At 40.0% G+C, this 24,083-nt stretch overlaps 1 protein-coding gene across 2 annotated transcripts in view; it reads right to left on the bottom strand.

Moving 5' to 3' along the window:
• hecw2b (HECT, C2 and WW domain containing E3 ubiquitin protein ligase 2b) overlaps positions 1-24,083 on the bottom strand; it is a 78,623-nt gene that overhangs the window by 2,717 nt on the left and 51,823 nt on the right. For both annotated transcript variants that reach the window (XM_082523858.1, XM_082523859.1), the window contains exons 15-29: positions 19,325-19,510; positions 18,955-19,107; positions 18,702-18,804; positions 18,478-18,574; positions 16,746-16,829; positions 16,433-16,542; positions 15,713-15,833; positions 11,965-12,078; positions 11,737-11,889; positions 11,515-11,613; positions 10,325-10,454; positions 7,747-7,893; positions 7,504-7,618; positions 3,212-3,297; positions 2,956-3,068 (exon numbers count right to left, since the gene is read on the bottom strand). In XM_082523858.1, the coding sequence (XP_082379984.1) occupies positions 2,956-3,068; positions 3,212-3,297; positions 7,504-7,618; positions 7,747-7,893; positions 10,325-10,454; positions 11,515-11,613; positions 11,737-11,889; positions 11,965-12,078; positions 15,713-15,833; positions 16,433-16,542; positions 16,746-16,829; positions 18,478-18,574; positions 18,702-18,804; positions 18,955-19,107; positions 19,325-19,510 (1,811 nt within the window). The remainder of the gene's footprint in view (positions 1-2,955; positions 3,069-3,211; positions 3,298-7,503; positions 7,619-7,746; positions 7,894-10,324; positions 10,455-11,514; positions 11,614-11,736; positions 11,890-11,964; positions 12,079-15,712; positions 15,834-16,432; positions 16,543-16,745; positions 16,830-18,477; positions 18,575-18,701; positions 18,805-18,954; positions 19,108-19,324; positions 19,511-24,083) is intronic.

Below are 24,083 nucleotides of genomic sequence, written 5' to 3'. Positions count from 1 at the left end.
TAGAGAAGCTCAAATCTAAGAAAAATCAGGTTTTATTATCATAATTACTACAGTGCATGACCGAAATAAGTGCCTGGAAATGCAGAGAACTTTAATATTTAATATCATAGACACAGAAATAACAAAGTTTGACTGTGTGAGAATATTACCATTTCTTCTTTTTGCATTAACATTTACAGACGTGACAGACAGACAAAAAACATGTCAACGTTAAGAAACTCAACTGAAAAGAGAGAAAAATAAACAAATTAAAAAACATATTGTTGCACCTGTATGTGTAATCATAGCATGTTTCTGTGAAGACTAAGTATCTTTTCTAGTATAGCACATATATACATAATAATACATTTTTGATTAGAACCAGAAATCCTATCACTATTGTATCATATCAAAATTACCCCTACATGGAGAAAGAAGGAGAGCACCTCTGATTAAAAAAATATTACATTTTGACCACTAATTATCATTTTTATCAGTTAAATGTTTAAAGGAAAATTTCATTCTTTCCATTGCATGTATATGTTATACAGTCTCTATCCTATCTATCCTAACAATCTTCAATAGTCGGACATGTGATATGAAAAATCTTAAAATGCTCTTCCCAATTACTCCTTTGCATGTTTCTGAATTTGAGGTGTAGCAGCATTTCTTATACATATTAAGCCAGTCATTTTTATTTATTTTATATTTGCATCTTTCTCCCTAAATGTACGAGGTAGATAAAAGTAGATCGACGTTTTTTCCTTCTTGCAGAGACTCGAAATAAGTTTCCCCTTTGTGTTGCCTTCATATGAGTTCACAAAAATAGTGATCAGGCCAGATTCTTTACCTTGTGTAATTGTGTCTTTTTTGAAGATGTCTAAAAAACATCCTCTTTTTCTAAATTACATTTATTAGAATGTTTTTGGAAGGAATCCAGGCCTTCTTCAGATGATACATAATGCCATATGAAGTGATTCCATTCTCTACCCATTTTTTTAATCTGCCATCTAATTCTGCTGGAAGCAATTCTGACAATAGTGAAGTCAGGCTGCCTTGTAATAATTTTCTAGGCAATGCAGAGCTATCCCTCTCTCCTCTTTGGTTAACTGCAGAGGTAGGAAGTAATGAAGTACAAATCTTAAGTAGAATTTTCAGATATTTGTACTTTACTTGAGTAGTTTTGTTTTTGCCTACACTGCATGCCAATTGGCTAGAATGTAGGTTTAATTTGCATGTAGGCAATCCTTGATTATTGTCCTTTTGTAAAAAAAATAAAAAAATAAATAAAAAAAAATACAAAAAATACAAAAATGTGTTTCTGGAAAATTGCCCAATACTTAAAATTACTTGATGTAATTATATCATTGTTTCCTGCAAAAACCTGACTTGTTACCAGTACGTATACACCTTTCTGGATTGAATTGTCATTATTATAATTATTTTTTGCACATATTTTGACCAGCTAATAGTCAATTTCAGGCTTTTATCTTTAATAGTTTTGAGATATTTATATGCAAACAATTGTTTTCAAAGTGCAAACAAAAAGAACAAAACCATAACATTTTTACGCAAATCTGAGATGGTTGGTATTTACTAGAGATGGCACGATACCACTTTTTTATGTCCGATACCGATATTATAAATTTGGATATCTGCCGATACCGATATGAATCCAATATAGTGTTTTTTAATCAACAAAACTGTTTTTTAAATATCTTGCTGCATTTTGTATAAGTTCATACTCAAGTTTAAAACAACAACTACACTAAAGCTATTCTGTTATACCTGTATACAAAAAAAATATTTCATAGTTCAGCAATACTGATCAATCTAATAAACTTAAACCTACACCTTCCTCCCTATTCTGGTATTTTAAAGAGTACTTAGCGTAGATATTAAGCAACCTAACTAATAGGGTTCCAACTCCCAGCAACAACAAAAATAAATAAATAAAAAATAGGGAACCACCCCTCACGCTCCACCTCATGATGCTTAATCGACGTAACCAACCTTAATTTGATGCAGTGTGAAAAAAATGCACAGAAATCAATTATTTTTCAAGAAATATTAAATAGATTCAACATCTTTCTTCAACAAAATTGCAGACTGCACAGATGGTACCTTCCCAAAGGAAAAAGTACTATAGCTTACTAGGGTATATATATTAGACTTAATAGTTACTATATACAGTAATTGACTTCTATTCATTTTACATCAAATTAAAACTTTGGGTGTCAGATAATTATTTATTAAAAGCTCGACATTTTAAATGAGAATAAGAAAGAAAAGTATGTCTTTGTGCCCCCTTTTCCCTGTTCATGCCCTATCGGCCCCCCTGGCTAAACTTTGCTAGATGCGCCCCTGCACAGTTACCAGCCGTCAGCTGTAGAAAAAGATCCTGGTGTAGAAAGTAATATTAAATAAATTCTAACAACAGCTGATCAAGCTTAAACGTGCTGCTGTTGTTCAGCCGCTGGTTTCCTCTTTCTGGTGCAAAGTGGGCCAAAAACAAACCAGAGAGACGGACTCGTGACAGAAAAGCCGATCAGCTGATCATTAAGCAGTTTCATGATTGAAGTAGCAGCCGGAGAGCGAGAGGCAGTCGCTCATTAAGCTTAACGTGGGAATGCTTTACAAACATTCAGAGATGGACTTACACACTTGCTTTACTTCTCTCGGGGATAACTTTGTCGGAGATGAAATGCCGGGTTGCTAGCAAAGCTCCACATGCTATCCAGACCACCGACAGGTCCCGCATGCCACAGCTGCTCTATCACGTGATGCATACTGCTCCGACGTGCTAACGTTCTGAGGTGAGTTACGGTGTGTTGCAAGTTTTGTGAGGTGCTTTCGTGATATTTAATGGATCGGATTACATTTTTTATTTTTCTCCGATATCCGATCCAGTAATTTAGGTCAGTATCGGACCGATACCGATACGTAATATCGGATCGGTCCATCTCTAGTATTTACCTGGGTAGGGAGGTGACTTTACCCCACTTCTCCACACAGAACCTACGGGGTCCATTGCTGCCTCGCAGAGAAGCAAAACCCTCATATGGAATGCTGGATGTCCCAGTCACAAACTGAGGATATAAGGTGAGAGACAACAAGTAGAAAAAAGACATGCGGATAAGAACACCAAGAAAGAACTGCAGTGTTACATGTTTGTTTGTTGTTATTGTTGTTTTTAATAAAAAGCCTCTTTAACTAAAACAAAAAAGCCTACCTGTAGGAGCCGCAATCTCTGCTCATTATTGAATCTCTCCACCGCTGCCCAGAACCACCGGATCACAATGTGGTTATCATGGTAACCTAAACACAACATTTCATGTTTTGTCAAAATGTCATGGTAATAGGACTATAATGAAAGCCAAAAAACCAAAGCTCAAGTCTGAGTGAATCAAGGGATGAGCTTTTTGAAACCTTATTCTTAGTAAAAGTCGCCGAAGTTGTTAAAGTTTTTTTAAATCCTTTTTTAAGTGATGTATTTATTTTTTCATTTTAAACCACAATGACAAAAAAATCAAAATCAGAAAACCACCACGAAAACAAAACACAGCAAAACAACAAATGTCTTGATGCATGCTGAAGTTGATCCAGTTCATCTGGACGTTTTGACGTTTTTAGTGGGAGAAAAGTTTCATCACTCATCCAAGTGACTTCTTCATTCTCAGCTGAAGGCAGCAGTTGTTGTTGAGATGCAGTTGTTGTCTCTGTGGCTTTCAAATCCCAAAAACTGGTCCACCTGAACGATCCGGTCCCATGGCACAAATAGAGTAATATAGTGTACACTGTTCAGTCAAATGATTTATAAATCAGGGAAACCAAACAACCTCTCGACAGCCCAGGACTCTGCAGTCTACAGGCCAGTGGCCACTCTGTTAATGATGAGGATGTAACATCCTGGACAGGGAGAAACGCAGTTTGAGTGGGGAGTCAAGGAGGCCATTTAGATGAAAAAGGAAAGACCATCTCTGAATCGATGAGGGGGCCTAAGGGTACATCTGTCACCATCTTACAAGGCTGTGATTGCAGCCATTCCCCAACTCTCTGTGAATAGTTCTCATGGCGATTGATCAGTGGTCTTTGATCATCAATGGTCATTACAATTTGCAGTCTTTTGAATATGTGGCTTTACAGCTGAAGGCCTCATCCAGAGTTGTGTTTCTTAATGTTTAAACGCCTCCCAAATACTGCGCAGACTCTTTTAATGATCTCAGTGAACTGCTGTCTGTGATCTGTGTTGATTTTGACTGTGTAATTATTGTTGGGGATTTTAACATCCATGTGGACAACCCTCAGGACAAAGGGACTAAAGACCCTGAAAGTAAAATTTCAGCGCACACAAATACATCAACAGCAGTGATCACAAAACGGTGTATAACTGAAGACAGTAGTCAGATCTTTAACCAGGTCTTCCCATTAACACCTGACCTGTCCAGAGGGTCAGTCAATGAGCTCGTCAATAGCTTCAATGCTAACATGTTAAATGTAATGGACACTATTGCTCCCATTAAGGTGAAGGTTATCTCTGGAAGGAAAAAGTCTCCATGGAGAAACTCCACACTGGTGAAAAATGAAAAAAGAGAGTGTAGGAAAGCTGAGCGCAGATGGAGAAAAACAAACCTCCAGGTTCATTATGACATCTATAAAGAGAAACTTCACAATTATAATTTACAACTGAGGAGTGCAAGGAGGTCCTACTTCTCTGACATCATCACTAAAAACAGCCATAATGCTCGGGTCTTATTTTCTACAGTTGACAGGCTAACAAACCCTCCTGTGTCAGTGGCAGCTGAACTTCATTCGACCATGGCCTGCAATGACTTTGCCAAATTCTTCACAGACAAAATCCAAAAGATTAGACAAGCAATTGGTACATCAACAGCAGATCCAGGATATGTACTGTGTCCACCAAAAAACTGTTTAAACACCATGAAACAGTTTCAACCTATTAACAGCAAAGACCTGGAGGACATCTTAGGTCAACTGAACTCCTCCTCCTGCTGTTTAGATGTCCTGCCAACAAGTTTTTTCAAAAAGGTCTCAAAGACTTTAGAGTCAGACCTGTTACAGATCGTCAACTTTTCTTTATTATCAGGTGTGTTTCCAGAATCACTAAAAACTGCTGTAATCAAACCTATACTGAAAAAGGACAATCTTGACAAGACACAAATGAACAACTACAGGCCGATCTCAAATCTCCCGTTTTTAAGTAAGATCATTGAAAAAGCAGTTTCTCAACAGCTCAGTTACTTCTTAAAACAGAATAACTGCTACGATGCCTTCCAGTCAGGTTTTAGACAGAACCACAGCACTGAAACCGCTCTGACCAAAGTGTTTAATGACATATGTCTGAATACAGACAGTGGAAAAATGTCAGTCCTAGTTTTACTGGATCTCAGTGCAGCATTTGATACAGTTGACCACAACATATTACTCAAACGACTGGAGAACTGGACAGGTCTTTCAGGAACTGTACTAAACTGGTTCAAAACATACGTAGAAAACAGGAAATACTTTGTATCAATAGGTAACTTCACATCTGAGCAGACAAGTATCACATGTGGAGTTCCCCAAGGTTCCATCTTGGGACCCCTTCTGTTTAACATTTACATGCTCCCACTGGCACAGATAATAAAGAACAACAAAATAAACTACCACAGCTATGCAGATGACACACAAATATATATCACAATGTCACCAGGAGACCGAGGCCCTGTACAGGGTCTTGGTAAATGCATTGAGGAAATTAATGACTGGTTGTGCCACAATTTTCTCCAGCTAAACAAAAACAAACTGAGGTAATAGTCTTTGGCGCAAAAGAAAAACGATTACAGGTCACCAGAGAACTTCAATCTATACGTCTAAAAACCACAAACCAGGCGAGAAATTTGGGTGTAGTGATGGATGCAGACCTAAACTTAGAAAAACACATTAAGACAATAACAAAGTCAGCTTACTATCACCTCAAGAATATTTCAAGGATAAAAGATCTGATGTCTCAACAGGACCTGGAAAAACTGACCCAATTTGTCTCAGGGTCACTTTTCTGTTTACACGCAGACAGGCGCTCGTGTGTGTGTGTGTGTGTGTGTGTGTGTGTGGTGCCACTGGCTGGAGTCGCTATAGCAACCAGGCTCACACCTGCCTGCTTAATGAGCTCTGTCTCTGTGAGCTCATTGTGAAACCTGGCCCCGCCCTATCATGTGATGTCCTGAGGTCAGATGGCCCAGGATGTGAGTGGGCGTTAAGGCGTCTGGGAAGGATCTCAAAACTGGATTATAGATGGCAGACAGTTGGTGTGTTAAGCCCCGCCCTCTGTTCAAAGATGGTCGCTCACAGTGGACATAGATGGCTTCTTTCACTCCTCTTTCAATGAGCTCACCCGAAACCCTGGCTGATTGGGACCCACACCCGCTTTCACACCTTGGCTCAGGCGATTAGAGGATCATCAGGGGGTCCTTTTGTCCCTCTGTGGGGGGAAACTCCCACGGGGTTTAAATGTGGGACTCTCCACCATTTGACCTTAGAACTGAAGAAGCTTCTCGGATGAGAGGTGAAACGTCTTCAAGCAACTCAAAGAAGTCCAGACGCTTTTCTCTCCAAGCTCCTTAGACTAGACCTGGATGACTGAGAACCTTCACAGACACAGTATGTCTGTAGTTAGTGCAGGCCATCTGATCAGAGCATTCTGCTTGGCCCGTTAAATTCAAGCTTATTGTTCATCGGTGGATTTGTCTTCTGCACACAGGTGGTTCAGATCTGGGCAGTTGGAGTCAGATGATGACTTTTAGAATCATCTTTTCTGACTGAATGACTAGAACTTGCAGCATTTACCTGTCTGTAGTGAATCCTCCCACATTTCAGTCATTCAGTGATTAAAAGAATATGAACTTTTAATATTCATTCAGATGTTTTCTGACTCTAAATTTCTTTTGTCATTACTCAGCTTTTTCTAATATAAATTTTAAACATGTTCAGCTACTTTTCAACTTCTTCTGTGTGAACGTCAGCTTTCAACAGTTCTGCACTTTAGTTTTCAGGTGAAGAATTCAGAACAACATTCAGCAACATTCATTTCAGCTCAAAACATTCAGCTATCAGCATTCACGCTGCAGTGTCTTTAGAAAATGCATTTTTCTAGTTACCTTTTGTTTCCAGCTTCTTATTGGTTGTTACATGAATTTAATGCTAGTATTTCTCAAACATAAAACTGCGACTGTAATAAATAACTAATAGCAGGTAATAGATTCTCTTTCCCCTGGGTCACAGGTTGGCAGTTTGCATAACTCTATTAACACACATGCTATATGTATTCATTTATCCTCCCCCAGTTAGATCTGTGATCCACCTGTCTGTCCCCAGCTGATCCTTTTCTCCTGTTCTTTTGATGTTGAAGTTTGCTGACACCTGCCTTAGTTAATTGTAAGGACAACACTTTATCTTAAACTTTATCTAAAGGTTTAAACAAATCTATCCTGAAAAACAAACATTCATTCTTAGCTTCCTCCACACCTCCTCTGTACTCAGTGTTGTTCCTCCAGTCTGTTAAGTCAATTTCCGCAGTGCCTGCAATTACCAGCTCCAGTTCCCTAGCATCAAACACAGACACCAACCTGGCATCCACCACCTGCAAAAACATTCAAAATGTAAAACAGTGAGATCTTTTTTACACTGTACATTTAGGGGCACTAGAGATAAACTGGGTGATGCATAACATGTGAAATATATATAAAACTCTGTCACACTAAGCCATACCTCATAGAAGCCTCTGACCAAGCTTTCAGTCTGGTGCACCACTCCTCTCTCTATCCTCCACTTTACCATGCGCTCAATGTATTCCTTCTTGTTCTTCTCTGAGACAGGAATGTTGGCTCCACCGGGCTTCAGCTCCCTTTCTGTTATCTATGGCAAAACACAATTATTTGGTGGATATCAGGGATTGTTTCCTTTCTAAATCATGAACGGTTAACGAGATTCAAGCTAGAGTGTCTTTCCTCCTCCTCTGCACCACTGTTCAAACTGCAGGAGAATCACTTTTCGTTCTCAAATCCAATTTCGAGATTTTCTACCCTGTTATTTGCAACAGCGTATATTGGCAGTACATTCTGTATCTTCACATATATCCAACAACATTTTTCTAAGTGTTTCGATGATGAAAGTAAATCTAGTATCTTTATTTTTCAATTATCTTACATTGGCTCTTTCTTACTTGGCTCTCGGTGAAGGCGGTCGCACTTTTCTCCTCTCCTCCTTCCCCTTATCTTCCCTGCTTAGCCTCTTGTGTCCTGTCTTGTCTCGCGTGCACTACTTTTCCCTTGAACAGTCTCTCACTGTCGTTCTCTAAAACCTAACAGAGAATTATGGATTTGATCAACTGGTCTCTGAATGCTATTGACACCCTCTTCTCAACGAGAAGTCTGGGCTCGGGAGAGCCCGAGTGCCCTGGAGGGACTTTCCCTGCCGGATACACGATGGATGGGTGGCAAACCTGGAGGATCTTGTGCCTGGCGGGACTGTCTATCGAGGACGCTGAGGATATTTACCTATTCGGAACCATGATAACAGGGTTCTTGCTGATCGGAGCTGGCTTGGCCCTGACTTATCGGAGAAATAAGAGAGCGGAACCAGCTGTTCAAACCCCCCCTAAGCTGACCGCTGGAATTGAAGCGATGGGACGAGGCGCGGCCTCCCACACCGAACGCAGCATGGTTAACACCTTGGAGACGCTTACAGCTGCCGTGAAGACTCAGACTAACACCATTGAGCGTATGATGGGATACATCAGAGAGGGGCCTGCTCACAATAACACCCTTGAGCGAAAGTTGGATAACATCGCAGAACGGCTCACTGCAGCTGTGGGGTCTCAGAACCAAAAGAATGACAACACCACGGAACAGAAGCTTGATACCATCATGGGGAGGCTCGCAGCGCTCCAACGGGAAATCGAGGCCCCAGTGTCAGAGTGCTAAATTCACTGCTCGCATAAAGGAGAAATCAACAATATTCTACATTTGGACACCACGGCGCCAGCTGCTAGGCCCAAGGCTGGAGCCCACCAAAACAACTCCCTGATAACGACTGTGTGATGACTATTCTTCCCATCCCATGAAGGACACCTGGATCGGCTGGAGGACTGTTTACTTAGCCTGATACAGCGAAGGACACTGTCTCAGCTGAACTATGGACACGCACACACATACACTTACACTGATAAGCACGCACTCATCCCCCTCCCTTCCAAACGCCTTCGATGCTTGTTCCTGCGGGGGAAGGCAGCGGGTCTGCGTGCCGCGCTGAAATGGTAGCATGGTGCAGGACGACTGCTGTGTTCCTTCGGATTACCCCCCATCCCCCTATCCATCCCCTGTGGCTTGTCATGTGCTCTGATGTTGTGATGTGGACATTAATGTGCTCTCTGTGCAGAGGAGGTTTTTTTTGTTTCCTGTTCTCATGCTGTCCTCCCATAGGTTGCCCAGCGTGTGAAGAGGTCTCTTTTTTTTCCTCTTGTACTTTTCCCAATGTTGTGTAATTTTTTCAGTGTTATTCTCCCAACGCTGCCGATCTCCGACTGTATTCCCTTGTGTTGTCTTGTTGTTGTGTGTGTAAGTCGGGGGGGGTCCTATTCCTCTGTGGGGCAACCTGCATATGGCCAATAAAGCATTCATTCATTCATTCATTCATTATATTCACTTACAGACGTGAACAGCATGCTACCTGACTGGACAGTGCTGTGCAACACCCACATTACCAAACTTGGTGTTGGTGACAGCATGTGATGTTGTCTGGTGTTGCAGATTGCCCACCCTTGGTTGGTCAAGTTTGTTTATTTGTTGGTCAGAATTGTTTAGGCCCCATGAAGACCTCTAGTGAATAAAGTTAACAAAAACTCAAAGTAAATGAAACGACTGTAAAATAATGAAAAAGGATTGATAAAACTGGCAAATCACTCGGTAACCTTCATCCACTGGAGAGACGGGTGAGACTCCTTACACTGCCAAGGCATCTGGGATGTTGGCTTGGTGTGAGGCCAGGATTGTACCCAAGTTGTGTATTTTAATTTGGTAATTGGACTGGTGCTTTTCTACTCTACCTGAGCACTCAAAGCCCTCAATACAATTTGCCTCAGTCACCAACTCACACAAGCACTCTGCTTTCTCTAAGTCACGTTGAACTATCTAACATTCACACATAAGTATCGTATTTGGCATGTCGACCGAAGCAGCCAGGGAACCACCAACCATCCGATTAATAGATGGCCTGCTCTACGTCCTTTGTTGAAAGCATAGTTGGTGTACACACACACACAAGCACGCACACACCTACATACACTGACCTGTCCAAAAACTTCTTCATTGACAGTGAAGGAGAGGTCCAGCATATCGTCTATGTCGTTGTCCTTCATCCACTGAAGAGACTGGTGAAACTCTTCATCCAAATACTCCAGATCACTCAGGTCACAGGGACTACAAGTTGGGAAAGGCAGATAATGTGTGTCTGCTGTCTTAGACCCACATACAGATTAACTTATCCTCACACTGGCTCTTGTTCACAGTTAAAATCTGTTTAAAAATGTACATATATATATTTCAGCAAACTGTGTATACATTAGTCACTTTGTTAAGTACGTATTTCTAGTACTGAGGTGGACCCCTGTTGCATTCAGAACTGCCATAATTCTTGATGCCAGACATTCAACAAGATGCTAGAAACATTCCTCACAGATTTTGACAGGAGTGGCACCTGGTGTAGTGCATCTGCACCAAGCTCCTCTGCCTGCTTTGGTTGGTTGGTTATTTTCACATTACTATCAGCTTGAAGTGCTCTGGCCATTGTCCTTTGACCTCTGGCATCAACACATGTTCAGAGAACAGCCACTCACAGGATATTCTATATTTGTCATACTATTCTCTGTAAATCCTAGATTCCCAGCTTTTGAAATAGCAGACCAGCCGGTGTGACACTAAAAACAATGACACTTCAAAGTAACTTAATCACCTCTCTTGTCCATTCTGATGGTTGTTGCGACCATGTCTACAAGCATTAAGTTGCTGTCATATTATTGGCTCAATAGGTGCGCTGGACAGCTGTCAGAAGACTGCTGTGGCTGGTGTGGTTTGGGGTTCAGCTGCAGGGGAAGGGGACAGCGTCAGGGCAGAAACAGCTGATTCTGATTGGACTGATTGTTTTTTCCTCTCCTTATTTTAGTATCTGCTGGGGCCTGGAGAGTAGGGATCGGCCCAAGGCTGAAGAAATGCCAAGAGGGCTGGAGATGGGCTGGGTTGGCGTGTGCTGTAAACACACACTGACCCAGAACACACTTCTATAGCAGCTATAGTTATAGCTGCAGTATGTTGGCCCACAAAATATTAAACCCTGGATTAAGAATGTGATATCACTCAAGACGAGCGAAAACATAGAATATATGTGTTAACGAGCAGCTGCTCAGGCGTACCTAACAAAATGGCAGGTGGGCGTATACATACAGACATTTCATGTGCATTTGAGTATTGTGTGTCAACATACATCCGAAGTAGGCCTTTATAAAAGGGTCTGGTGAAGAAGGCATCCAGCAGGTACTGATGGATCAGAGCCATTCCCAAAATGCGACCACTGAATCGGAACCTGAGGCACACACAAACACAAAAGTTAAATACTGTGTGTGTGTGTGTGTGTGTGTGTGTGTGTGTGTGTGTGTGTGTGTGTGTGTGTGTGTGTGTTTGGGCGGGGTTTCAAATTGACTTTTACCACTCATGGTGATTGTCAACGAAGGCAGACATGGGACTGATCTGAACGGTGTAGGTGTCATTGGCAGAGTACTCAAACAGACCATAATAAGGGTTAAACAGTTCTCTGGAAACCAAGAAGAAAAATTCTCTCGAGGGCCCGCTGTAGTCCAACCTGAAACACACACATTTAGACTTTAGATTTCCTTTCTTTCTTTTCTTCCCTTCCTTGCCCCTCCCAGACACTCACCCCTCCTCCCCGACAAAGCTAACATAGAGCTTGCTCCGCTGTAGGTCTTTCCGGGAGTAACACATGATTTGGTTGAAGGCATCTTCCAGGAGTTGGTCGCGACGGATGATCAGTCTAAGACAGACAGACAAGAGTGAAGACAGACAACTCCCAGCAGACAAAGAGTGCTGTATTTATCGGAACATAAGGCGCATTAAGCGAAACAAAACAGGCAGATAAGTCAAACTTTACTCAGTTCATTTTTTTTGCTTGCTTCATTTTCGTACCATTGACTCATTAATGTCATATTCTCTCCAGCTGCTCTATTCCCCTGTTGTTGCAGTATATTAATGACTAACCTCGTATTGTGGATGGATTATCTCAGTTGTTCTCCTGACTGAAGTTTGGTCCGTTTACAGCATCCTGCCATGTGATTACATTTGTCCCTAACCATCAGGAACCCTCACGTTAACTTTCATCGAGTGGAAAAAGGTTAGTGTTCTTCCTCTAACTTCACTGTGTTTATGTTATAATAATGATAATAATAATGATACATTTTATTTGAGGGCGCCTTTCTAAAACCCAAGGTCACCTTACAAGAGAAAAAGACATCAAATAAAATAGTAGATTAAAATAGATTCTAATAAATTAAAATACAGAAAACCACAAACAACAAATTAAAAACAAACAAACAAACAAAAAACAAAAAAACATGATTTGACAGCAAGTAAAATCTGTATTAAAGCGAGTAAGCCAGTTCAAACAAGTAGGTTTTGAGTTGTGATTTAAATAAGGGAAGGGGATCCATATTTCTTAAGGCTGAAGGAAGTGAGTTCCAGAGCCGAGGAGCAGGGCGACTGAAAGCTCTGAGCCCCACAGTGGTGAGGCGAGCAGAAGGAACAACAAGATGAGTGGCAGATGAAGATCTGAGAGAGCGGGAAACTGTGGTGATATGAAGCAGATCACAGAGATGACGAGGGGCAAGGTTATGAATACACTTAAACGTGAGAGCTAAGATTTTTATCCTGGCTTCTATGGGCAACCAGTGAAGCTGTTGAAGAATTGGGGTCATCTGGTCTCTTAAGGGAGTGCGAGTTATGACCCAGGCAGCAGAATTCTGAAGAAGTTGAAGTTTATGGAGGGACTTATTGGGGAGACCAAATAGGAGGGAGTTGCAATAATCGATCCGGGAAGTAATAAGACTGTGGACGAGGACGGCAGCAGCATGGAGAGTAAGGAAGGGACGGAGTCGGCTAATGTTACGTAAGTGGAAGTAAGCAGACCGGGTTATGTAATTCATGTGAGACTGGAATGAGAGAGTATTATCAAGTATGACACCCAAACTCTTAACCTGAGGGGAGGGGAGGGTGGGAGAACTTTCAATGTTAATGGAACAACTGTGGTTAAGGTAGAGGCCGTGCCAACAAGTAAAACTTCTGTTTTATTACTGTTAAGGTTGAGAAAATCGGAGGAGAACCAGGATCTAATCTCCATAAGACAGTTTGAGAGGGAGGTAGGTGGGAGGGATGAATTGGGTTTGGAGGAAATGTAGAGCTGGGTGTCATCAGAATAGCAATGAAAATTGGTATTATATTTTCAGAACATATGACCAAGAGGGAGCATGTAGATAATGAATAAAAGAGGCCCTAATACTGAACCCTGGGGCACACCAGCAGAAACAGGATAGAGACTTGAAGAATGGGATTTAACTCATTCACTGCCATTGACGTCTATAGCCGTCAATTGCAGTGAATGAGTCAATGGGTTTAACTCATTCACTGCCAATGGCTGGCAGTGAATGAGTTAAATTGGATAAACGGAGTGCGGTCTGAGAGATAGGAGGTGAACCAGGCAAGGGGGGTGTGACTAATGCCAGTGGATGCTAATCTGCTCAGGAGGATATTATGACAAATTGTGTCAAACGCTGCACTAAGATCCAGAAGGATGAGGATGGTAAAAGACCAGAATCAGCTGCCATCAGAAGGTCATTGGTAATCCTTAACAAGGCAGTTTCTGTACTATGATGGGGCGGAAACCAGATTGAAATTGTTCGTAGAGATTATGGTTATTGAGGTATGAGTGAAGCTGAGAGGCAACAACTTTCTCAAGGATCTTTGAAATAAAGGGGAGCTTGGATATAGGACGGAGGTTATCAAACCTATTGGGATCTGCACCAGGCTTTTTGAGAATTGGAGTGACAGAAGCAGTTTTCAGGGATGGAGGAATAACTCCAGTGTTAAGGGAGTTATGCTAACTTAGCGATCACATAGCACAGGGGTCGGCAAGCTGCAACTCCGGGGCCACATGCGGCTCTTTAGTCCTTATAGTGCGGCTCTGCGTGGTTTGGGAAAATAAATTAGAAGCTATTAGCTGAAGTGTATTTTATTTATATTCTTTTTTAACTTGTAGTTCTAAATTGGAAGATTATTGTGATATTGAAATATAAAAATGAAATTATATTATATTATTTTTTCATCGCTCAAAATAAGCGTCACACTCGTGGAAGCCGGTGTACCCGCCGAAATGCCGTGCATTTATCGAGACTTTCAGCCCCAGGTAGGTCAGTTATGGATCTTCAGATCCACATTATGTCAGCAGCTGTTCTCCACCGTGAACATGAGAGGTTTTTGGACCAATTGTGTGTTCTCCATTCTTTAAGCACCGTTTAAGCACCGGCACCGTTTCAAAAGTACCGGTTTGGTACTGGTATCGGATAAGACCTAAACGATACCCATCCCCAGGTAAAATACATATTTAGGCAGAATTTTGCAAATATCTATTTTTCGTTTTTTAGCAGCATAGAGCTTTTTTTCCAATTATTTTTTAAAAGTCAGGTCAAGGCTCCAAAAGCACAAAGGCGATATAAGGGTGGCTCACAGCAGTTTTTGTTTGCTGGATCATTTTAGTTCAGCTGGGTGTCTTTCCTTTGTTATATTTCTTTAAGAGTTCAAATGTGTTCATTACATAAATAAAATGTAATTTTCTCTGTAGCACTTCATGGATTTCATAAGCAACACACCTTAGTTGTTCACACAAAGCATAAAGGTAAAACAACAATACATACAGTGTTATCTTCATTTTAGATGTCAGAAAGTATTCGCGGCTCCCAGTGTTTTCTTTTGCGTGGAAACTGGGTCCAAATGGCTCTTTGGGTCTTAAAGGCTGCTGACCCCTGGGTTAGCACATCATTATATACCAGCTAGCCCAACTTCAGTAACCCTACAAATGTCACTGCTGTTTAGTTTTCTGTCTTCATTTATGTTTTAAGTGACAGCAGAGCTGTACGTTTGAATTTTTCAGAAATCTCTCAGTCAGAACATGCTCATGTTTAGGTGGAAGCTAGCGAGCTAACTTCCTGCTAACTTCTAACTCCGTTAATTGTAATAAATACTTGTAATTGTTACACCTGGTAAAGCAGCAACACTGATCATTTTATTAAAGATGAAAGAATTTAGACAGAATTTGGACCTGAAGCCGACGGTGTTTTGGACCCAGATTCCTCCGCGAGGCGCCTGACTACAGTAGCCATAATGCTCCAACAATCCATCCAGTGGTGCGGCTTTGTAGCTTTGCAAAGTCCTGCTAAAACATTTTCTAACAGATTTCTGAGCGCCGTGTACTGCAATAAATCGGTTTCGTTGTCAGTAAGCACAACCAGAATTCATACATAAGCGCACCCGATGTGTAAGTGTGCCTTACAGTGCTGAAAATACGGTAAATAAAAAATGATGAGAAAGGATGCCTTCTACAGTCAAAGCTGCTGACTTACTTTAGCTTCCCTGGTCCTTGTCCATAGCCCTTAGTTTCCAGTTTCCTGTAGAAGTTTCGCAGTTTTGCCTCAAAGTCTCTCTTGTAGGGTGCTGGTGCTCTGGCATTAGCTCTCTGAGTACCTACACACACACTTAAATGTTTACTTTGATGGGTTATGTCAACAAGCTGACAGATAAAGCAGAAATTTCATTTATATGTGCAGAATTCTACCAAGCAAGAATATGCCAATTAATTTCGTCACATGCACAACAACAGTGGTGCAGCTGTCATACAAGGGTGTTTATTTGTAACCTGGGTTGCAGGTTCAGCTTCTGCACTTTACAGACAATGAACTGATCAGTTAAATCTGTGATTAGTGAACAACCTGCTCTAACATGACTAGCTGTGTTCTGATTTTACCAATGGTTGTCAGAAACATTAAGTCTTTATTGTTGGTGTGAAAAGTCATTCATTTTAGCTCAGAGCTCAATTTCTTTCTGTTGAACTGGAGTTCTGAGTTCAGTTCAAGGTCAACATTTCCTAGTTGGCCAATCCAGATATTCTACATGAATCAGCTGTACAGCAATGTGAAGTGCACTTAACGAAAATATCAGCAAAGTACTCTGCAGGGCTCAAACACAGTAAAAGGTTCCATATGAATTTGTGAGAGAGGGTTTGTGGATAATATTTTTTGCATGTGTTGGGTTTTTTCACAATGACTTTTCTGTTGATCTTTTACCAGGTGAATTCTGTGGGGAAGAGACAGGTGACCCCCGAGGTGACTGGCAGTAGCTGGGGTGAAGTAAGGCATGAGGAGGCACATAGGACATCACTTCTTCTTCAAAGAGACTGCAGATGGAAGGTTGGAGAGGGGATGAAGGGACATAAAAAAGAAACCAATTCACTAAATGCAATTACTTCAGCAGAGCAGCGAGAAAATGAAAAAAAAAAAAGGTAATAATAAGAAGGGGATACACAACTAGTCCGATTAGAAAAAGGAAAGCCAAGAAAAAAAAGAATAAGACAGAGGAGGTAAAGCAGAAATATGTCACCTTAGCAACATGACAAGGTCGGCAGATCCCGACAGCCTGGCCAATCCTGACACTCCATCTGTGCGGATCAGCTGCACTTTCTCCCTGTTGTCACAGCAACATTACAATGGCAATGCTGTTCATTAATGTATCCTATGCATGTATTTCACTTTGACTTTGGCTACTTGAGGGACAACTGGAGCAGATCCCAGTCTGCTCCAGTCTCTGTACGAACCCCATGCTCTCCGATGCAACCACTGGAGTATGAATGTGTGCGTTAGACAGAAAGCACTCAGAAAATAGTCCTGCATGAGGCTGTGTAAAGCGCTTTGAGTGCTCAGAGAGAGTAGATTAAGCGCTATATAAGAATCAGTCCATATTATTTGTGTGTTGTGACTGCTTCTTGCAGACAAAAGCAGTTTCTGCTGGAAAGTCTTGGTTTGCAGTTGCAGTATGGTCTCCAGAAAATTGCAATTTTTATTTTTGTGTTCGCAACGACAGATTTATCATAGTCAGGACATTTTGCATTCATCTTTTCACATTTCCAGGCGTATTTGAAGGTTATGATCAGATTTTAGGGCTAGTGTTTTCAGCTTGTATCAATTTATAGTTTAAATATTCATTTAACAATAATCTTAATTAATTTCTAATATGTTTTTGTAAATGTTTCATCATTTTATTATTGATTTTTATTTCCATTTTCATTTTTTGGCACTTGCTGTTTGTGCATGTCTTTGATTATTATGTTGTAAAACTTCAAAAATTAATGGAAAAAAAATGTAGCAGTAGCACAATGAACTTTGCTTCCTGCTTTGATGATTTTCTCTTCTGACAATTAGGTTTTCTTGCAATACTTAAATGTTTCTAAATATGATACCAAGGCACAGCAATATTTTTCATCTTGTCTAAGGTCTCTAATGTATGAAGTTGATTCTTGTAGTTTGTTTCCTGCAAGCTGAATCGTGTTCCTCATCAAAGCTACTTAAAACACGTTTAAGTTCTAACTGGGTTTTTCCTAATGAGCCACATTCAACATGTCTTCATAAAGTTTAGCTCAAAAATAATATTTCAGTAAAAATCTGTCAAGATCACCACCGCTTTTAGGAAGTCAATCTCTATACCATGAAACAGAAAACAAATTATGCCCAATTGGACTGAAATATCTACCAACTTAGATTTTTCATTTTTATTCTTTTTGTCATTTGAGACCCGTGGAGCAATCATAAGGTCTATGTGGAGTTTTCTGAAAACTCTTGCACTTAAACTCGACTTAAACCGTGGGAACAGACGACAGGTCTGAGGGTTAAGGCGGTGGAGATGTGGATCAGAGGGATTGGATAGTGAAGATGATTTCAAATAATGTTTGTGTACCAGACATTTCATCTAGAAAAGCTGTTTTTCCTCCCATATTGGTGCGGCAGCAAAGCTCTGCATCAATGACACATAGTGGTGTTGTTTGTGGAGTTTGTGGAGTCCTGGCACGAGAAATGTCTTTTGAATATATTTTAAGCATGAAAAATAGCACTCTTAAACTTTTACAACCCGGGGTTCGTGCTTGAAAATGACATGCCCAAAATGAAGTGATTATTTCTCTGCTATTACAAACACTTGCAAGACTTAAGGGGCCATTATGTGTAAGTATCACAGCAGATGCCATTGCATCAAAGTAACTGAGAACAAAGAAAAAATCTAGTCACCAGATTAAGGAAAGCATTATATAAACGCCAAGCTGTGCATTTCTGTATGTGTGTACCTGAGTGCATGGTTCCGGTTAAAGTCAGGCTGCCTCTCCTGCAAAATCTCAAAGATGTTTGGTTGTCGTAGAAATGCCACAATCTTCTCATTGTAAGCTAGAAAAAAGTGAACAGAAATTTTTTGTCAAATGTATTCATCTCTTCCTCTCAGATTCTTGTGTGTGTGTGCACGTGTGTGCGTGTGTGTGTGTGTGTGTGTGTGTGTGCTTGTGCATGCACTAACCCACTGGTATTAAGTCTTGGCATGGCCCTCTGTTGGCAGATGTGAAGGTGCTGGAAGGTCGTGGAAGAACAGGTGGGCTAACATGACGAGGGTCCTCACCCAGCTATAAAAACAGGATGTCAATAAACATGCTGCCCAGGTTTAAATGATATGTAAGCGGAGGAAGAAAACATGTAACTGTTCCTGTTATGATTAGAGGACCAATTTAAGTAGCTGTACTTTCTGTTGTCCATGATCGTTACGTGTCCCTTACCAGTCGCCGAGTGGTCACCTCTCCAGCACTGTGGCTGCGCTGGCGAGTCAGGTGTTGGCGGTGAGCGAGGAGGCTCAGCGGCCGAGAGCTTTGGAGAGGCAGCCGGGGGTCAATGAACGTAGTGGCACGGCAGTTATGGTCTACAAAGAAAGGCTAGATGGGTGTGCACACAGATACACATACAAGCTGTCAAGTGTTAATCATTTTTAATTTGATTACAGTTTTTAAAAAGTAAGAAATACTTGACAGAATAAGTGTAGAACAGTTAGATACTATTGAGGATCTGAATACAGTTTAACTGTATTCAGACCCTCAAAAAGTCATGAAATGTAGACATTGGGGCACTGACTGATTACAGTGTCAGCCCTACCTTGCCGGTCTGGTCGTGCTTCATCTCCCAACCCCTGGGCAGCTCCAGCTGTTTGTTAGCAAACATGTTGAGGAAGGCCACCAGGTCCCTGTTGTGCTGGTAGCGCTCAAAGTGATGAGCATCCCGACGAACCTTACTGATCATATGCTTCAGACATGTGTTGGTGGTGAACATGTGGTAGGCACTCTAGAACCAGGAAATAGATTCCAGTAGACAGGAAGGAGATTCAGCACAGAGGAAACACATCAAGAAAAGAGTAAGTTTTAAGTGCCTTGTGCTACTATTACACTATGTAGTCACTATCGTATGCACACATTTCAGAGGGAAAGCAAAGGGCATGGCTGTTGTGCTTACTACTCACAACCACTACACAATATAGGTGCTGTTTTGTATGAGCTGAAGCTTTGAGTCTGGGATTTGAGTCTTTTGCATGTTACGAAAATACACTATGGAGCCTCTGCAGTTACTACAGTATGTGTGTGAGGCTTTTCTAATGCTGTTAATAACCTAGTAAACACCTTCAGTATGCACCATCAAGTATTTCAAAAGATTACAATTTGTTCTATCTATCGCATACATAGAACGTTAAATATTTTGTCCATTTTATTTGTATGGCAATGTCAGTCTGTCAGTAAGCCTCAAGTTTGGTCAAATTAAATATGAGAATTCTGCTGAATTCTACTTTTATGCCTCTTAAAGTTTTCAGTTGCAAAATTGTGATTTTTCACAAAATACATGCGTTGTTATGGTTGCTATGCACTTGGCTTCCAGTGTGCCACTGAAGGTTTTGCAGTCTTCTCTTCATTTCCGAAAAACTTCTTGCTACTTGCTCAATTTTCACTCAACTTCCACAAATTATACATCAAAACGTAGGTATTTTTGCTGGCTTTCCGAAAATGTCACTATCATTGTTATGGGATTTATAGAATTTTGGCAAATCTCCTCAGACCAACACAAAGTCGCAAAACTCTCCATAGAAAGTCAATGGAGAGCTTGTTCAAAATCACCGCTTGATTTCTGTAATGAGAGGCATATTCGAATCGTCATATCTCCTTAACGAAGCAAAGTTAAGACATAAGGCTTGTCCCAGTATATCTTCAGACACTCCTGACGCTCACAATTCAAGAATTATTTTCTCACCTATTGCCGTTCTGAAATGAGTTAGACTTGTTTGAGGGTAGGAAATTCGTCCTTCGCTCAGATTTCTTCAGATTTCAAACTCTGGAAATGAACCACTTTTTTCTCTCGTCATATCTTTTCAATGGATTTCCACAGAGACCTGAAAATTTCCATGATTGTTCGCCTGCTGTCTCTTACGGTGAAAGAATGATATTGATACTCCAAATAGATTTAGAGTTAGAAAGCGTTGTTTGAGGGCAAGTCAAGGCAGTTTTTGCTTTGCTCTACTCAGTTATGGTGCATTAGAAATCAAATATCTTTAATAATTCATATTTTAATGATAAATTGTCAACACTGGAAGATTCCCCCATCTCTTCTGAACAAAACGGTGTAAGAATGACCGTTCTAGCCCTTACGGTTAGGAAATTATGGTCATTTGTTTGAGGGGAGTCCTCACTATGAGAAATACACTGCAAAAATCCTGTGTCTCTCTGTGCTGCATGCACCTGTTTTGGCGGGAAAAAGTACACAGCCTCTCTGATTGGTGGATTCAAATTCAGCAGCTCCCAGGCTGCTTGACTGAGCTAGAAACTTGCTTCTCTCTCCGTGTGTGTGTGTGTGTGTGTGTGTGTGTGTGTGTGTGTGACAGAGAGAGAGCGAGAGCCTTTTAATGGGATGATCTCATTGTAAGATTCAAATTCAATATATTTAGACTGGGTGACTGAATTGGATCGTGTGTGTGTCTCTCTGTGCATGTGTGTTTCCTTATGTGTACATATTTCTGATTGTGTGGCTGTTATATATTTTTTTGCTGATTTTTTTCATTTAACAAGTATATTTGAGGGACCCTCAGCATGTTCAGCATTTTTTCAGCTGTCCATTTTGCTTTTCCAATTTTTCTGTTTAAGTTATTACTATTGTGCTAAATCATACTATTTCTGCTATTTTATAAGATTTGTGCAAAATATAGTATTTCTGCCAAATATAGTATTTCTGATTAATTATAGTTTTTCTACCAAATCATAGTACAGTATTTCTGCTTTTTATAGGATTTTTGCTCAAACATAGTATTTCTACTAAATGTAGTATTTATGCTTAATCATACTATTTCTGCTTTTTATAGGATTTGTGCTTAATATAGTATTTCTCCTAAATTATAGTATTTATGCTTTTTATAGTATTTGTGCTAAAACATAGTATTTCTAGTAAATGTAGTATTTATGCTTAATCATAGCATTTCTGCTGTTTTATAAGATTTGTGCTAAATATAGTATTTCTGATTAATTATAGTTTTTCTACCAAATCATAGTATAGTATTTTTGCTTTTTATAGGATTTTTATAGGATATTTATATTGCTTAATATAGTATTTCTGCTTTTTATAGGATTTGTGCTTAATATAGTATTTCTGCTAAATGTAGTATTTATGCTTAATCATAGTATTTCTATATATTTCTGCCAGGTCCCCAGGCAGCCAATCCTCTGTGAGGACTGAGGCATTCAAATTTACATATCAGGGCCTGCACGGCTTCCCAGCCAGCCAATCATATCTGAGGTCTGCCGTTTCTTCTCTCGTCATATCTCAGCGACGGATGTACAGAGAGCAATGAAAATCGCGGTCAAAGTACACCAAAGTCCGCTGATTCACCCAGTACAAGAATTATGCTTCTAGTCCACCTAGTTTTTGAGTTACACAACGTTTTGTAACTCCAAAATACGGTGTTTTTCTCCTCTCACCGCGATCTAATTCTGACTGCTCATCACCCTGTTTTTCCAAGTACCTGCTCACTTTCCCAGTGGGGCAGTTGGTAATGACACGGGTCTGCAACCCAAATGTCGTGGGTTCGATTCCACCTTAGTCAACATGTTTTTTTCCCTACAAATTAATACACTATCACAGACCAGTAATTCATATTCATCATTTATTACAATTCTGCAAACTTTTATGATTTTACCAGCTTTTCTAATATGGACCTCACATTCTTGTTAACACTCCATGGCACAAATACTCTTCCCTTTAGGCTCTGTGCATGTGTGTGTGTGTATCAATATTTCTCCCATTTTAAAGTATTACTCCTCCATAATTGTATTTCTGTTAAATCAAAGTACTTTTACTACATCTTAGTACTTCTGCTCAATCATAGTATTTCTGCTCAATCATAGTATTCCTGCTACTTTTTGGTACTTGTGCTAAATACAGTATTTCTGCTAAATCATACCATTTCTACTTTAATATATTTTTCTTTCTAAATATAGCATTTCTGCTATATAATTGTATTTCTGCTATGTTATAATATTTGTGCTAAACCAGAGTATTTGTGCTAAAACATAGTATTAATTTAAAATGACAATATTCATAGTTCATCACAGTGTCTCTGGTAAATCACAGTATTTCTGCTATGTTGTACTATTTTTCTAAATCATAGTGTTTCTGTAATGCTTAAGTATTTTTGGCTAAATATATTCTTTCTGTTATCTTATACTATTTCTCCTAAATTCTTGTATTTTTGAGAAGTTATCATGTTTCTGGTAAGTTACAATATTTCTGCAAAGTTCTGCTATGCTACTGTATTTCTGCCAAGTATTATGTTTCCTCTAAGATATTGCAGTTCTGCTAAGTTATTCCATTTTAGCAAAGTTCCTTTGCTTCTGCAAAGTTTTTACAATTTCTGCAACTTTTCAGCTTTTTCAGCTACTTTTTGCAGACAGCTTCAGCTTTAAAGCATCCACACTGCATTTTCGCAAGAAATGCAAATTTTTCTAGTTATTATTAATCTCCGATTCTCTTCCACAGAGTGTCTTTGTCGTTTCTTCCCAACCGGTTGCATCAGGTGTCCAGCCCCTCCCAGGTTTCTTCCTATTAAAAGGGAGTTTCTTTCCCACTCTCACCAAAACACTTCCTCAGAGGGGATCATATGATATTGGAGTTATCTATGTTTTCTTTGTATTATTGTAGGTTCTTTGCCTTACAATATAAAGCACCTTGAGGCAACTGTTTTTGTGTTTTCTTGGCTTTATATAAATAAAATTGAATTGAATTGAACAAATATAAGCAAACTCACAAACTGTGTGCAGTTTATTGCATATTGCATCTGCTAGGTGCAGCTGCTGTATTTCACAGGGAGATAAAAGAATTCAAGATAACTTGAAATGATGATGTATGAAGACAGGATACGACAGGATGAAGAGGTAAGGAGTGCTCAGTGGTATTTGATAAACTGCAAATTTAAGGCTTACATGTAATGTCATCATTTTAATTAGCTATTCGTTCTGTATATGTTGCTTTGACAAATTATGTATTTTCATATAGTAAAATGTTCTGCAAAACAAACTAAGGTATTGTACAATGTTGTACTATGGTGAGTTTGAAGTTTTACCGGTTTACAGTGGTTGAGGCGTTCGAGAGTCAGATCAAGTTTTGCAGATATTAGTTTGTATTAAGTTGGTGATACTTAAGAGTTACTCCCTAAATTCAGTATTTATACTACCTGTATTTATTTATACACTGTCCAGTATTAAGACAGTATAAACTGTATAGTGTCAGTGTAGGGGATGGACATCAGCCAGGAGGCATGAAACATCTGCTTGCATCTTGTTGAATTCAGTTGTATGAATCCACAAAAAGCAATAAACCTCAAGCA

This window comes from Aulonocara stuartgranti (genome assembly GCF_965226115.1).
Source record: "Aulonocara stuartgranti genome assembly, chromosome: 23".
In the NCBI taxonomy this organism is placed as follows: Eukaryota; Metazoa; Chordata; class Actinopteri; order Cichliformes; family Cichlidae; genus Aulonocara; species Aulonocara stuartgranti.
Note: the sequence above shows the minus strand (reverse complement) of the source record. Positions and strands in the feature narration are given on the sequence as shown.